At 45.7% G+C, this 15,877-nt stretch overlaps 1 protein-coding gene across 2 annotated transcripts; it reads right to left on the bottom strand.

Moving 5' to 3' along the window:
- Positions 1 to 2,348: 2,348 nt before the first annotated feature.
- Positions 2,349 to 14,249, bottom strand: SNRNP48 (small nuclear ribonucleoprotein U11/U12 subunit 48). Of its 2 annotated transcripts, none has more exons than XM_044442804.1 (9): positions 13,969 to 14,249; positions 13,005 to 13,118; positions 11,865 to 11,925; positions 9,001 to 9,066; positions 7,689 to 7,877; positions 7,063 to 7,184; positions 5,551 to 5,672; positions 4,588 to 4,746; positions 2,349 to 3,094 (listed from the first exon to the last, which is right to left on the bottom strand). In XM_044442804.1, the coding sequence occupies exons 1-9, from the start codon at positions 14,104 to 14,106 to the stop codon at positions 3,055 to 3,057; spliced, it is 1,011 nt and encodes a 336-aa protein (XP_044298739.1). In that variant the 5' UTR covers positions 14,107 to 14,249; the 3' UTR covers positions 2,349 to 3,054. The 2 variants fall into 2 exon arrangements, with proteins under 2 accessions (XP_044298739.1, XP_044298740.1); XM_044442805.1 differs by having other exon boundaries at positions 7,689 to 7,850.
- Positions 14,250 to 15,877: the final 1,628 nt, after the last annotated feature.

Genomic DNA, 15,877 nt, shown 5'->3' with positions numbered 1-15,877 from the left:
GCCAGCATGTTCTGCTTTTTCCAGCTACAGAAAGATTGGAGGGGGTGGATAGGTGGACATACCCATCCATGGTCACCTAAGGAAAGTATGTTGTGCCAGCTTTTTGAAAACCATTGTTCCAAATTTCAAATCCTTGTGCCTATACAGAGTTAATTAAATTAAATTAGAATTGAGTAAAAAATTGAGACAGAAGCAAATTAAAAACAAATTGGTTAACGATGATATTGCTCAGTCTTATGGAATTTTAATATGAAAACTATATATTTTATATCACTTGCGTACGGTTATTGTTTCAAACTAAATGGCAGCTGTTGACAGCCATTTAAAAACCCAGTCAAAACATACAAATATTTAGTAGGTACTATACTGAACTAATATTTTTCCAATCAAATGCCAAACAACCAATTTTTTCCACATTTGTTTTAGTATAGTGCTTAATTTCACTGAAATTCAGGGAAGCACTTATTACCAGGTAGTAAATAAAAATGACATGTTTCATCGTTGAAATTATATTGCAGACAGAAGATGTTCTGTACTAACTTCTTGACATTTAAGTGTTAAGTGTCATAAGGGTTCATAAATTACAAATTAAATTTCACCAGAAAAGAAATCTTTCAGTTGACATCTTCAGTGTCTCTTACTGTGTAAAGATTTACAAACTCTACAAGTATGAATTAAAGTAAATCATAGAGCACTATTAAGGGGCAAAGCTCCTGTGCATTGATAAACTGCAGTGCGTCAACATAAGTGACTACATGGGGTTTTACTTTCTCGTGGACATCAGCTTCTCAGTTTGGGCTAATGCTCAAGTGAACCTTCTGGCTCAGAGCTCCTTTTATGAGCTTGTGCTAAGTGGCAGCTTTGACCTCACTTGTTTAGGAGCAGCTTGCTTGCGAATGCCCACGCTCTGGAAATTAGCTTGTTACGACAGGGCCGTCTTCAAAACTGCTTTCAAAGCCACAGAAATTTCATCCAGAATAGCCTACTATGTAATCAGGTTGAGATGTTTTGACTATAGTGTATGTGCATTGTCAGCAACGGTCTCCCAGTCCCTTTCTTGTTTCACTTCAGAATTGGTTTTAACCTTTACACCCCCAAACCTCTAAGTGGCTTGGGGCTATTTCTATTGTATTTAATAGTGTGGTTTTCTGAGCTACCTGGAGGACTTGTGTCAAAAAATGCTTTTAAAAATTTGATTAATTTTACTGTGTTTTTACCCCATTCTTTTGGACAATTATCTCCCAATGCGAATTATATTTTTTAAAAGAAAATATAATCTTTTCTGCAGGCTCAGGGCAGCTGCCAGCTGCAGCCAGGTGCTCTCTCCGGCAAGGAGGGGGATGCGAGCTCCCTGTACTTGCTCCATCTCTGCACAGTGGAGGGACTGGGTGAGTCTCCCCCTTGGCTTGCCATTTTTCCTGGGAACCCAGTGACTCTGGGTCACACAGGGCAAATCCAGGTGTCCTAAGTGTGGTCGGCGAGTAGTTAGTGGTAATTCAAATCCCAGGATGAGCAGGACTAGTACAGCTGTTGGCGAATTTCTCCACAGAGAGCATCCCAGGAAATACAGCTGCAGGAAGACAAAGTCTGCCCTAGGGTTCCCCCTCCCCCACCCTGCAATTAAGAGTCATTTCCTGACAGGAATTCATGCCAGTGGCTGAAAATAGGGCACTCTTTTGTCTTTTTGTTACATGCATGACCTGCCATTTTCTCCTACAAGGAACACAAGGCAGTTTACATACTCCTCTCCATTTATCTTCACAACAATCCTGTAAAGTAGGTTACACTGAGAGCTAGTGACCAGCACAAACTCACCCGTGAGTTGCATGGGGAGCCGGAATCCCACTCTTCCAAGCCCCTGCCCAACACCTGGACTGATATGTCACCTGGCTGCATTTCACGGGTCACAATGCACACATTTAATTATTAAAAGCCCCTTATTAAACTTGAAATAAGAGTTGCCATTTGGCTGCTGAACACAGCAGGACACAAGCAAGGACACAGATACAGAATGAACACTACTGAGGCAGGGTAGGAAAGGGCAAAATAAAGGCATGGGCACTGATAAAAGAGCGATCAGTGGAGAGCATGAAAAAAAGCCAGCGTATCCTGCCTGTAGAGAAGTGCAGACTTTCCTTGGAGGAGGCAGCACACCTGACGTGGAATTCCCACCAGGCTGAGCTCAGTACAAGTTTCCAAATCCTTTGAAGTGCTTCGGTGCTGTCCGCTTTCCTTTGCCTACCCCCACCCCACCCCCGTCCAATACCCGGTGCACGTAATTGCTCACGCTGGGTGTTTTATGGTGGCTGCTGCTTTCATAATGACAAAAACTGAAGATCATTGGAACATGCTTTCCAATTGCACTTTTATTATACTTGTATGCTGCTGTAGCTGAAGGTAAAAATCAGATCAAGGACCACTGTTATCCATTGGCTGGCCTATGAAAAAACAGCTGCATGGTACAGGTCAAGTGATAAATAATCCATCAACGGCCTTTTCCTAGGTTTGTGGATGTGAAAAGTAAGAGCAAGTTCAGAGAAGTCTGCTAGGAGGCGGCCTCACAGTTTTCTGGGTACAGCTTTGTGCCTCAGCCAAGTTGCTGCCGTCGGAAGGCAGCACAGGCCAAGACCACTCTGGTGCTCACAGACAGGCATACCTGGAACGTTGCATCAGCCTGAAAGGAGCTCACGAGTTAATCTGTGACGATACCATCATTCTGAGATGGCAACACAGAGAAACACTGGGCCACGGCACACCACTATCACAGATCTGACACTAGTTCAGTGTGTTACTCACTATCTTGTGTCATTTTACTGCTATATTTTACCTGGGATAGTGAAGGGAACGGCAATGAGATTGGTGCATCATACTCCCACTTTGCTTCAAGGCTCCAAGCTGCACTGGAACTGAGCCTTTACATGGCCTTTATTAAATAACGGCGTACTTCTCACACCACCGCTTGCCCGATTGGGCTGGTGCAGCTGCTAGACAATGCCACTGGGATGCGTGTTCATTCCTCACATTGCCAACCTAGTTTAAACGAGGGTTCAAGTTTTATTTTCTTCTTTTGTGACTATGATGTTTGTCTTCATCTCTGAAACAAGAGCAACCACATCATTTTGTGAGAATTCAGTGCTCCAGTAGATTTGATGGAAAAAGTGACTCAAATCCCAAAACTTAACTTTTTCACGAAGCCTGTTTAACCATTCAGTCCTCATCCCACCAGAACGATGCCCAGAAATGCACTGCCCATGCTCACTCCTTGTTACCCTTTTTGTTGCTAATCTTATAGCCAAACTAGGCATCACACAAAGGGGCATCTTTCACTAAACGGCAGCTGCAGGAAGCCCTCGATTTCCTAGCAGCAGTGTCAAGCATGGGAAATTTACAATCCCCCCACAAGGTAATTTTCGCTGAATGGGTGTGCATGACACCCCATCCCATTGTGGGTGAGAAGCCATGATGGATTGTCCTGTCGTGTGCGCCTAGGCCTTCGCCTCAGGGTGGCTCGCTGTGAAGCGGAGAGAAAGCCTTTTAGCAGGAGCGACAACAATCTTGCCAGCATGAATGCCATCTCCCCAGTGCCCAGGTAGTATTTTGGGGTGACTGGAACTGGCTGGGTGGCCTTTCTTTCAACTGTGTGCCCTTTTCACTTGCTGTGGCCTTTTAAAATCCCTTTAACCCTTTTCTCCCCCAGACTGCAAACTCTGGCTTGACAGCCAGTTTTCACGATCTGTGTTTCAACAGCTAGTGACAGCCCCTTCAAAGTGTTGCAGTATCACACTGGAGAGGCCGTCAGAGACTGGCATTTTTTTAAAAAAATGCATCCATTAACATGCACACATATTTCTGTGCTTGTGACAGGGTGAGGGATTTTTTTTTTGGACATATACAGCAATACCTCCCAGTCCAAAAAAAAAAAAAAAAAAGGCCCATTGCCATTTCCAAAGCCAATTTTAAGAGGACCCTGAATTTTGACGGCTAAATTCCTTCTGCTGAAAATAAAAGAGGAGTCTCTCAGAAAGTGCAAAATGTGCAGTAACCTGAAGATGGCAAAAAAGAAAAGGATGAGGATCTCACAAAGGGAGTGTAAATCTCACCATCCCCTTTTCACAAGCAAAGATACCACATGCCTTGGCTTCCCCTTGACAGCTTGTCTTTTAACAGCTGCCAGGAGAAACTAAAGCAAAGAGAAAACATATTTAAAGACTGTTTGCATTAAAGTCCCGGGTAGGTGCCTGCTGCACTCTTGACAGCAGGTGTCCTCCACCCGCTCAGATATTGCCAATCGAAAGCCGTCCACTCCCAGAGCTGCGGAACTGCACATCGCCACAGCTGCGTAAGCGTGGCTAAAAACCAAACCAAACCAAAAAACCCCAAACCTTTTCAGTATACGTGCTGGTTTTTTTTGGACACTGTGTTATTTTAATTGATGACAACCATGAATAGGCCCTATAGTGAGACCTACGAGGGGCTGCCACAGGCCCTCAAAACAGATTGTAAAAACTGGCTGTGATATCAGATTTCTTGATCTCTGAAATCACAGCCCTAATTCAACGAATGTTAGAGAGCAATGAAGTTACTTACCTCTCTCTCTTTCTTCGGGAATCCCTTTCTCTTTCTCGACTTCTTTTTCGTTTGCCTGGGCTTCTGCTAGAATTTCTCTTATGTCTAGAATGTTCAACATCCTTTGAACTGCCGCAAGATTGCCTTGAGTCAACTGACGCAGACCTCCGCTCCTCCTTTCTAAAAAGGAAGAATAATTGCTTTAGAGTGCAGATCACACTGTTTACAGAAAATAAGCAGCTATTATTGTTTCGGTATGGTTGGCAGTCTAGTAATTAATAAAGAATCTTGAGAAGATGCCAAGTCAACGGCTTTCTTAATTTCATGGAACATTTGCCCACAAGGAAATATATACATAAACAACCCATTCCTTAGCTGCTTTTTCAGGCCACAGTCTTCCCAAGGTGGCATACAGAATAAAAACAATTCAAAGTAATGGCCCACATTCCAACTCTAAGCAGCCCAGTAATGGAGAGCTCGGCCTGTATTGGGTTTTTCAAGCAAAATACAAAAAGAGGCAGGCATTGGACAGAGATCGAGAGAAGTGTGTTGCGTGTCCTGGGAGATGGCACAGATGCTGTGCAGTAACTTCGGGACAGCCAGAACATAGCTAAGAACCTACCCCTTGATTTGAAGCACATCAGCAAGGATTTCCACTTTGCAGTAGTTTAACAATAGGAAAAAACAGAACAATCCCATAATGGGAAGGTGCAGAAGACTGTGGCCTCAGTTGTGTTCTTACTGAAAACAAATTTGTGGGCTTTTGCACCATGCTCAGGTAAAACAAGGGCTTTAGTTCTGCCCTCCCTTGATGCTGCTCCCTTGCAGCAGGTCCCCACGGCAGACAACCATATTACACACAGCACCTGTTAAAGAGTCGTCACCTTTACACAGCCATGATAACTGCCATGCAACTTTCACGTCACACCAGGCAAAGGTAACTGTTCCTGCAAGAAGAGACTATTTCATAGTGGCAATTCTTACTTTCCTGAAGACTTTACTGAAAAAGCAGATTTTTCTTCATCATGAGCTTCTGAGTTCTTGTTCTCATCCTGCCAATGAGTGGCAAGTTCTTCCATGTGCACGCCGATTACATCTCTGATTACCTGGCAAGAGAGGGCAGATGGTGAAATCAGACAGCATGGGAAGGCTCAGCTGGACAGAATAGTGGGGCAGTCGAAAAATCGGGCAGGAGGCTGAGCCAATGGCAGATCTGCACAACAGAGCAGCCCACTGCGGGCGGCAAGCCTCGACGGGTAGTCCTGGCATGTGGGCACGGACCATTTCCCGCAGGGGGCTTGCTTAAGGGGATAAGCTCCCACGACAATCCATAGACCCATCTGGCACTGTTGCACCTGCGAAGGATCGTTGGGCCATCTGAACCCAGGCGACCTCCAATCAGTTGGCACTGCACTTAGCAGAAGCCACTCTGGTCAAGCCAGCCTGGGTAAAAGTACTCGCACATTTTGAAGAAGCTGTCATTAGTGTCCAGCTAGAAATTGCTTTTCACTCTCTGGAACGAAATAAAAAGGATATATGGGATTTGTTTTTAAACAAACACAGCAAGCACAAGAGAACTTGTGATTTTGGTAGGGAGAGGAAAGAGACGGTGGTCTTGCCACCCACTTGCCTGGAGATCCTCCAAGTGGTCCAAGGCAAAGGAGAAGGGAGCAAGCTTTACTGTGGGTAATTTGTAGACTAATTACCCCCGATGGCTTATTGCCGCAGTAGCTTAAGCGTCATGTGGGAACATGCCCAATTTCTTAAAAGGCACACCACAGATGTAACTATGTGCTCCACTTGCTAAATAGCCTCCTACATGTTCATATAATTCAATTTAAATACATCTATTCCCAACACTCTTTTCTCACTTTCCCATTATCACCTTTTGTTTGGTGACTGGCATGTTTAAGTTGGCATAACATTTTAAAATCGATTACATAGAAACAGTATTAAAAAGGTAGCCAAGGTAGCTAACTTAGCCTAATTTTTTTACTATACCCCACAAAAAAAACTATTAAAAGATGCCAACCAGAAAAAAAGCAAACACAAAACAGCTGGCAAGCTCCACCCCACGAACACCAAGACATTAAAACAGCCTTGCAAACTTATTCCCTCCAGCTCTCGGGTGCCCTGTTCCTACTTGGCACTGCAGCAAAGAGTTGTACAGAGTGACAAGCAGGAACCCAAGCACTCTGGGGCAGTGGGCATCGCTTCTGACTTTGCCACACACGACAGTAGCAGTTGTGTGCCCACAACTACATCCTCGCCTTGTAGATGGAACCAGTCTCCCCTGCAGGAGCCTGCTCCAAGAGGAATGCCGGCAAGTGGCCAACTACAGCACTTTGCCCCTAAAGAATATTAATGTGCAGCACGTCTTGAAATACATAAGTAGCATTCAAATGCTCCTGCCAGTCTAAGTGGTTTAATATATGGTCATGTTAATGAGCATATTTTAATTCCTCAATAATACCTCCCAAACTATTCTGAACTCACCTCTGTGTAGGATTTCTTTGTTATGTGGACGTTCTTAGCTCTGTAGGACTGCCGCCGTCTTTTATAATCCCGCATCTCTGCGAGAATTTCAAGATGGGACTTTGGACCTTTCTGACCATCATCTAAACGACAAAATATGTTACACTGGAAACACCAAGTTTGACTTCATGTACCAAAATACAAGCAACGCGCAGGTGCATGATTCCATGGCTCAAGATCAACTGCAAAGTTACACCAGGGCAGGTGCAGCACAGTGCTCTGGTTGCTGCTTATACCATCCCTGTCTCTGAAGCAGAGTTAAGGCCCGTTCCCTAGAAGCGATGTACTTGCCGCTGCTGTTTAGGGGAATGCCTATTGCAATGCCTCCTGGCTGCCGTTCAGAAAAGCGCATGTGCCATTCCCTGTAATTAAAATGTGTGAATGACACCCGCAGCCTATCTGGTGGCTTTACACTGCTATTAATCCCAGAGGGCCATCCTGTACCCCAGATTTGAGCCAGATGGGGAGATTCTAACTCAAGAGAAAAGAATACGGATGTCTCAGCAAGTGTGTGCCAAGTTCCACTTCACATGCTTTACGAGTTTCAGACATCATAGAAACTACGGCTGCAACATTTTCCCCCGGACCTTGGTTGACTTTCGCAGCCAAATCCACAAAGAGATCACTGTCGTTTTCCATCAGCTGAGATCTTGACCTCTGGTTCTTTGTTTCTGCCAGGACGTAGTCATAAAGCGCAAGGCGGTCGGCTTGGGTCAGGTCACAGATGTAACGCTTGTGGTTTTGCGGCACTTCCACAGGAAGAGAGGAAAAAGCACCTATGAGGCCGACAAGTCGATTCCATTATTACAATAGAAATAAACAAGGGCTCTGGGCCGGGGGCATAAGGGACATGAGCAGTCTTTGGAACTCAACTTCTTGCTACTAGAAGTTGCCAAAAGAAGCGTCAGGTGGAATGAAGGGTGATGCGGCATGTCTTTCCCTCAAGGCAAATAAGGTTTGTGTCAGCAGAGCCCCGTTTTCTATCCCACCTCACCACTCAATACATACTGCCGCCAGAGCTGCTTTGACGGACAGGCTCTGCCCAGGGTCTGATTTGGAGACAAGGAGGACATATTGTCCCAGGTCAGATCTGCACTGAGCAAGGGAATCAGTTCACATTTCCATGCAACAGGTGGCTTGGCTTGGCGCCTCTCATCTTTTTAGCACCTTTCTGCAGTGCACCTGGTCTGGTCAGAGCTAAGAGTGATGCAGGCAGACAGATGGTCCTACATGGGAATGTGGAGAGGAAGGAATTGCAAGAGAGGATCAACAGGATGGGGCTACTTAACCACTCCCATGTCATATCTGTGGTTCTGGAGCCAAGAGTCTGCTTTTCCTTCAAGGCACCCTGAGAGGAAGCATTGTAACAGACCAGGGAATGACCCTGGATTTCCCACATTCAAATCATACATTATCTGAGGTCCAGGCTCTGTTTTGCTTATCCAGACAGATAAAGAGACGTCCACTGAACTTGCAGCTGGGTTTGAATCCCACCTCAGCCATGATTCAGCTGGTTGGTTTTCAGCAAATCACACCTTGGCTCCAGTTGCCAAACCGATGTTTTCATGCCCTCCTTTAAATTTGTGCATTAAAAACTGCTGCATGGTTAATCAGTAAAAATAATTAAGCTCAGTTTGGCCTCATTGCTGCGTGTTAAGGTGTATGAAAAGAGAGTAACTAAGCCTCAAAACTGCAGGCATTTAGAATGTTCCGAGAGGAAACCAAGAGGAGTCAAGTGAGGAGGAGTGTCTGTATTGAACATGCTCTGGCATACAAAGCAGTGAGACTGCACAGGAGCCAAGCACAGGGGCGAGGTGCTCCAGCATCTTCACAAACAGCACCGCACTCAGACGAGGAGAACACAGCAGTTCGCAACGACTTGGCTAAGCCTCCACTTACCTGGAGAATAACTTCCACACTCTTTAGCAGTGGCCTGTTTAATAATGTCAAACTGCAAATCCTTGTCTGAAGAAAAATAGAAAAGCACGTCACATAATTGTACTTAATTCCTCCTTGAAGTGTAAGGACAGTTCATTTAATCTACAATGGCTGAAATATACAGACAAGAAATACTTTTAGTAGGGAGCACAGGCTGGCTGTCATAGTTTTAATACTCATTCACATGCAGAGATTTCAAGTTTTAGAGAAACTGGACATTTTTACATGCTGAGCAACAATTTTATTGTTTTATTAATTTAATTTCTATACCACACAATAGCTGAGGCTCTATTTACAGTTTACAACAGCATATTAAAATACAATATAAAATACACCATAATCAACATCAATAAAAAGCTTATCATACACAATTTAAAACAGATGCAAAAAATAAGAACTGAAGAAAATCTGAACACCTTTTCAACAACTGCCAAGCCACGCTAAAATGCCCTGTGGTAGAGGACAGTCTTTACCTGGTGCCAAAAAGATAGTAAGGTTGGCACCAGGGAGGCCTCAGTGGGGAGCTCGTTCTGTAACTAGTGGGCAACCCTGGAAAGACCCTCCTCTTTGTTGCCACCAATGGAGCCTCCCTCAGATGCAGGCCCCAGATCGTGATTGTGGAGTCCAGGCAGATGGTGGTCAGTAGAGATATTTTGTCAGGTCTCAAGTCATGTAAGGCTTTAGAGGTTAAAAGGAACACCTTGAATTGGGCTTGGAAGCATATTGGCTGCCAGGGCAAATGGGGCAGAATTGGTGTTATATGCTCAGACTCTCTGGTCTCTGTTATTGGCCGGCTGCAGGAATTTGCACAAGCTGCAGCTCCTGAAGCGTCTTCAAGGGCAGCCCCATGCAGAGTGCTTTACAGGAATCTAGCTTGGAGGTTACCAGAGCACAGATCACGAGCAGCAGGCTATCTCTGTCCAGATAGTGGCATAGCTGGGCCACTAGCCAAAGCTGGGAGAAGGTACTCTGAGCCACTGAGGCCTCCTGGGCCTCGTTACAAAGATGGCTCAAGGAGTCAGAAGAACCACCCACTGGTAGCATCTCAGTCTTGTCTGGATTGTGCTTCAGTTTGTTAGCCCTCATCCAGTCTGTTACTGCAGCCGGCCACTGGTTTAGCACACACAAGAGCCTCACCTGGCTGAAGGTGAAAAGGAGAGAGAGAGAGAGCGCTGTGTCATCAGCGTACTGACGACAACAGACCCCAAAACTCGATGACCTCGCTCAGCAGTTTTACGCAGATGTTAAATATAACGGGGGACAAGGCTGATTCCTGAGGCACCCCATGGTGGAGGATCCAAGAGGCAGAACAGCGCCCTCCAAGCACCACCTTCTGCGGCCTATCATCCACGCAGGAGTGGAACCACTCCACTGCAGTGCCTCTCACCCCCAACTCAGAACGTTGCTCCAGAATACCATGGTGAATGGTATCGAAGTCCAAGAGAACCAACAAGGTCACACAGTTTCTGTCCCTCTCAAGGCTTAGGTGATCATACAAGGTGACTAAAGCGGTTTCTGTGACAAAACCACGCCTGAACCTGGACTGAAATGGACCCAGATCATCAGTCTCATCCAAGAGTGCCTTGAGGGCACTTCAGAAACATCAACTGAATCCTGGTGTTAGGATTTTCTGGTTATATGTGAACTTCTCTCCCATTCCCCATGTTCATATCAGACAGTAGAATATTTTAACAGTCAAATTTGAAAGAGACCAGTCCAGTGGTGGATACACAGAATCACAGAAGCAGAATGAGTCAAAAAGGGCCTCCTGGGCCATTTAGTCTGACCCCTGGCTCTAGCCGGCTCCACTCATGACATGCCCACCATGTGCATGTCCAGCCTCTCCTTGAACACCCTCACCGATGGGGCCTCAACCACCTCCCGTGGAAGTCCCTTCCACACCCTCGGGGTCCTAACTGTCAAGAAGTGCTTCCTGGCATCCAAACTGAACCTTGGTTCCCTGAGCTTTGCTCCACTGGAACGCGTCCTGCCCTCCTCCGCAGGGGAAAACAAGTCTCTAAACACCTGTGTGACAATATGACCGAAGTTTCCGGTGCATTTTCAAAGCCCTGACCTGCACTGTTAATTACGCCACATGTATCATCTTGGGTGCCTTTCAAGTGAGATAGCAATTAACAATCCAAATAAGTCTTCTGAAAAACAGAATTCCTGATTGGCTCTCCTCCAGTTGCTATTTTCAGAACTGTAATAACTGTCACAATTCATTCACAGTTAACACTAAACTGAAAAAACGGACAAATAGCTGGCCACAGGATGATTCGGATTCCAAGCTCTGAAGTGAAAGAAGAGTTCTAGCCTGTGCAGGCTGTTTTTCTGGGTTTGTAACAGAAAACCCATTTAGTGTGACAGGAAGGGGAGGAAAATGGCACCACCCAGACATCAAGTATCCGCAGAGTCTTCTTCCCCCCTCCTTTGAAGCACCACAGCCTGGCTGGCTGCCTAACTGCTTTACAGAGCTGGAACATCAACAGTCACTTCCCTGCTCCCTCTGCTTAGCATAGGATGCCCTGCAGTGCTCTACTCTGGGCTGAGTCCTACATCAGAGCCTAAATGTACCTCACTTAAAAGCACTCACCCATACTCCACCTGTGTACAGGTTTCAGTTCCCAATTTCAACTGGGATCAGAACAAAGCCAACATTTGTAGAACATCTTGCAGTTCAGCAGAATCAAGAAAGATCTATAGGATCATCCAATGAGTGCATTATTCTCTGTATTCTGTTATCCTTGTTAATTGGAACAATCAGCAGAAATATCTGAAGCCTCACTATTTAATTTTATATTTACTGTCACATTCACACTCACCCATTTGAACTTTAGGAATGTTTGCTTTCTCGTAGAAAAACGTAGAATCATACATTTCAATCTAAAGACCAAAAAATGCCATTTAATCATTGAGGATTCCTGTGACTAATCAACTTCTTTAATAAAATATAAAGGTAGGATGAATCAAGAACATTTAAATCACCAAGGAAAAAGGTCCAATTTAAAAAATTGTTTTCAAACAAGTTTTAATTGTTGACTGATTCCTGTAACAATCAGAATATGTTAGTCTTCAGTTATAGCCTCTGAACAACATAGCAACATAATCCAAAAATTTGGGGCATAGTCTATATGCCCTTGTGTAGAAGAAATACATCTCCTTAGAAACATTTCTTTTTGGTTTCCGCTGTACATTAGTAAAGTGTACAAGGAATGCTTGATTACTTGAAGACTTTGCCTGCAATCAAAGCACACTTATTTGGAAAGAAGCCCCACTGAACAAAGTGGAATTTACTACTTCCAAGTAAAGTTGCATAAGATTAGGCTGTACATATCCAGAAGTAAATAGTGACAGTAACCAGATAAAACATTATTTTTTAATGAAATAGAAAGTAGACTGTACTTGATTGGTAGAATCATAATTATTCATATACTATGAACAGAAAAAACTGTAATACTATGGTAGCTGGAGGACCTAACGTAAGAGATAGAAGCCTATTCAGACTGGTTTAGTGGCTGATCCTAACGAGATGCATCTTAGAACTTGTTTTGTCTGCCATCTCCAAGCCCAGTAAAGATTGCCTTAAAAATATTTACACAATACATGGTTTATGTGTATCATCTACAATCCCTAACCTGAGAAGTTAGATTCTTCCAAATGAATTTGTTTTACATAGCAGGACACACTATAACTCAGCCGTTTGTTGGATGCATAATTAACTTCTAACATAAGATAAATGCAGACTGTAGTACATTTAAATTTAATTTACATTTTGCAGAGCCACAGAAAAATTAGAACTTTTTAAAAATAGTATGAATTGACTTTTTAAACCCTTTTTTTCAAAATCCTATTTCAAAGAACATAAGCCCACTTAGACCTTTCAAAAACACGAAGCAACATTTGTTTCCCTCCAACCTCCAAATTATGAATAACCAGAAAAGAAAGCCAGATTAGAGTCTTACCTCCTCCTCTTTGGAGTATTCTAGTTTCCTCAGCCTGCAGGATACCATATGCTTCTCAAGGGAAGATTGAGGCATTTGATGGTTAGCATCATAGGGGCAAGTTACTTTCTCATACTGGGGAACAATAATAAATGGGAAAAAAACAGTTGCAAGATCCTTGCAGAATAGTGGATAAGCCAGATAACTAAATGGGACACGCCTCACGTGCATTTTCCTTCTTCAGCTCCTCTCCCTGCCCAAAGCTAGCAGGCAAATTAAGGGTGCAATCCCAGGCGTGTTCCAACAAACAGATCCTGCAATTTCCAGCATCCACCAGCCAGGCACACCTAAAGGCATTGTTCTGTCATTAAAGGGCATGGATGACACCCTTCATCACCTCTTGGCCCAAAGGGAGTCAAAGGCCTATCTCCCCCTGCAAGGTACCCAGCCCCTAGAGCCACGCTTTTGGAGAGACCTCTTTGAAGGAAATCCGGAGAGGGGCTAGCTAGAGAAGGGCCTTCTCTGTGGTGGCTCCCCAGCTTTGGAGCATGCGCCCTAGATAGGTGTGTCCGACGGCGACACTTTTTTCATTTCGGCGCCAGAGCGAACCCTTTTTATTTTCCCGATTTTTTAAGTATTCGTGTGTTTTTAAGATGGGATTTTATCTTATGCAATTTGTTGCTTGAGGCTGCCCTTTTATTGCATTGCATTACCGTCCTGCAACTTTTAGAGAAGGACGGTATATAAAAGCGCGAACTAACTAAATAAAATAAAGAAATAAGCAGCCGGGCAAGCTCCAGCCCCAGGGGCCGCGAGGACACGCGCCCCTGCCCCTTCCACTCGGCCGCGGGTAAGCTCGCGTAATGGGAACGGGCCCGGGCCCGACTGGGGCCTTGTGGCCGGGAGGGGCTGCCGGCGCACCGCCTCCCGCCCGAGCGGGCCCGCCCTGGCTCCCTCCTGCCGGCGGGGCTCGCGGGAGGCTTACCGGGTCTCCGAGCCACACGGCGAAGCGCGGCGGCCTCTCCCGCTCGCCCGTCCCGGCAGCCATACTTGTTGAAGGCAGCCCCGCTACCGCTCGCGCCCCACGGGAGGCAGGAGGCGCCGCCGCCGCCGCCATCGCCATCTTTGGTCCTGGCAAGGACAACCCAACCCGTTTTCACTCCCGGTGCACGTAGCGGACCCTCGCGGGGGGTTCAGACGCATTCATAGAGCACGCCAGCCACCACGACTCTGTTGCGCCTCGCATGGCCTGGCCTTCTTCTCAGCTACCCCAGACTGAAACGACACCTGCGGCCCCTCCTGAGGGGCCGCCGCCAGGGAGGAGCAGGCCACGGCGGGGAGAGCGGCCTCTGCTGGCGCAATGGGGCGCTGCAGGTGAGCCATGCGCGTGCGCATTGCGGGGATTGGGGTCACAATTGCCGACTTGCCGAAGATGTCACACGTCATGCTGCGCGGCCGGTGTTGCTTTTCTGTGTGGCGACGGGGACGTGAAGCCAGGACACGAGGCTGCACCTTTGGCAAAACAGCCGAAATGCGATGTTTTCCCACTCCCTGCATTAACAGTGGCACAGAAAGACGTGCTCAAATATTTTAGTTTTTCTCTAGCCTTTCAAGGCAGGATAGAACCATCTTCATTAAACAATGGCTAATTGGCACGCATTTTATCATGCACAGTGACAGTTAATTACCATTTAGCCTTTCTTCTTAGATTAGATTTGGCTAGCTAAAATTGAAGTTATGTACAGAAAGTGCATTTAAAAATGCACAGGCAATTTTCTGATCTTTTCCTTCCTTCAGTTTAAACTATGCTTTCTTGCAAGGCAGACTTTCATTATCCTATCATTTCTAACTTACAGCCTCTAGATTTTACTTGCTGACTTTTCGTAGAAATAGGCATTCCAGCCTATTTCTTTATGGTCCCTAGACTCTGACGAGCAATTTAATGGCTTGGGGGGCGGGGGGATGTTATAGGGCTTGTTAGATTGCCAGAATACCAGGTATGCTTCCCATACCCAGGTGGCACATTCTGCTGGTAGTGTCATTGGCTGACAAGGAGTATCCTCACCCTCCCATTGAATTTCCCTCCCATTGAATACAGTTACTGAAAAAGGTGGGGGGGGAGTGCTGGTTTTCATACTGGAAAACTATGACACGAAATGCTGAAAAGTGTAAATGATCTTCTACTTGAGTTTGTTTGCTTTTTTTAAGTTGGTTTTGCATTTTCAGAGGTGAAGCCACAGGTGTGCTAAGCAGTGCTTGGCTGTGAGGGACAATGGACCGGATGAGGGCCAACAAACCGAACCTCAGTGCAGACAAGACTGAGATGCTGTTGCCACGGGGCTCCTCTGAGGGTACTCAACCTGCTGAAAGTGCTCAGTCTGTTCTGGATGGGGTTGCACTCCCTTCGAAGAAGCCGGTCAGGCCTTGGAGGTGCTCCTTAATCCGTCGTCGTCACTTGAGGCCCAGGTGGCTTTAGTGGCTTGGAGCACCTTCCACCAGCTTTGGCTAGTATCTCAATTGCACCCTTACCTGAACAGAGATAGCTTGCTATCAGTCATCAATGCTCTCGTAATCTCTAAGACAGACTACTGCAATGCACTTTACGTGGGACTGTCCTTGAAGACTGTTCAGAAGCTGCAGTTTGTGCAAAAAATGATGCAGTCAGACTTAATCACAGGGACCAGACAGCTCGAGCACAGCACTTTGGTTCTGACTTGCTTGTATTCTGATCTGCCTTCTGAACCTGCCTCAAGGTGCTTGTTTGAAGTTATAAAGCCCCATGCAGCTTGGAAGCACAATACCTGGCGGAAAGCCTCTTCGAACCACAATGCACCCAGCCGTTCCGCTTAACGTGGAGGCCTTCCTGCAATGGTTCCTCCAAGAAAGGTGGAAAC

Source organism: Varanus komodoensis, unplaced genomic scaffold (genome assembly GCF_004798865.1).
Source record: "Varanus komodoensis strain SLA01 unplaced genomic scaffold, ASM479886v1 scaffold40, whole genome shotgun sequence".
NCBI lineage: Eukaryota > Metazoa > Chordata > Lepidosauria > Squamata > Varanidae > Varanus > Varanus komodoensis.
Note: the sequence above shows the minus strand (reverse complement) of the source record. Positions and strands in the feature narration are given on the sequence as shown.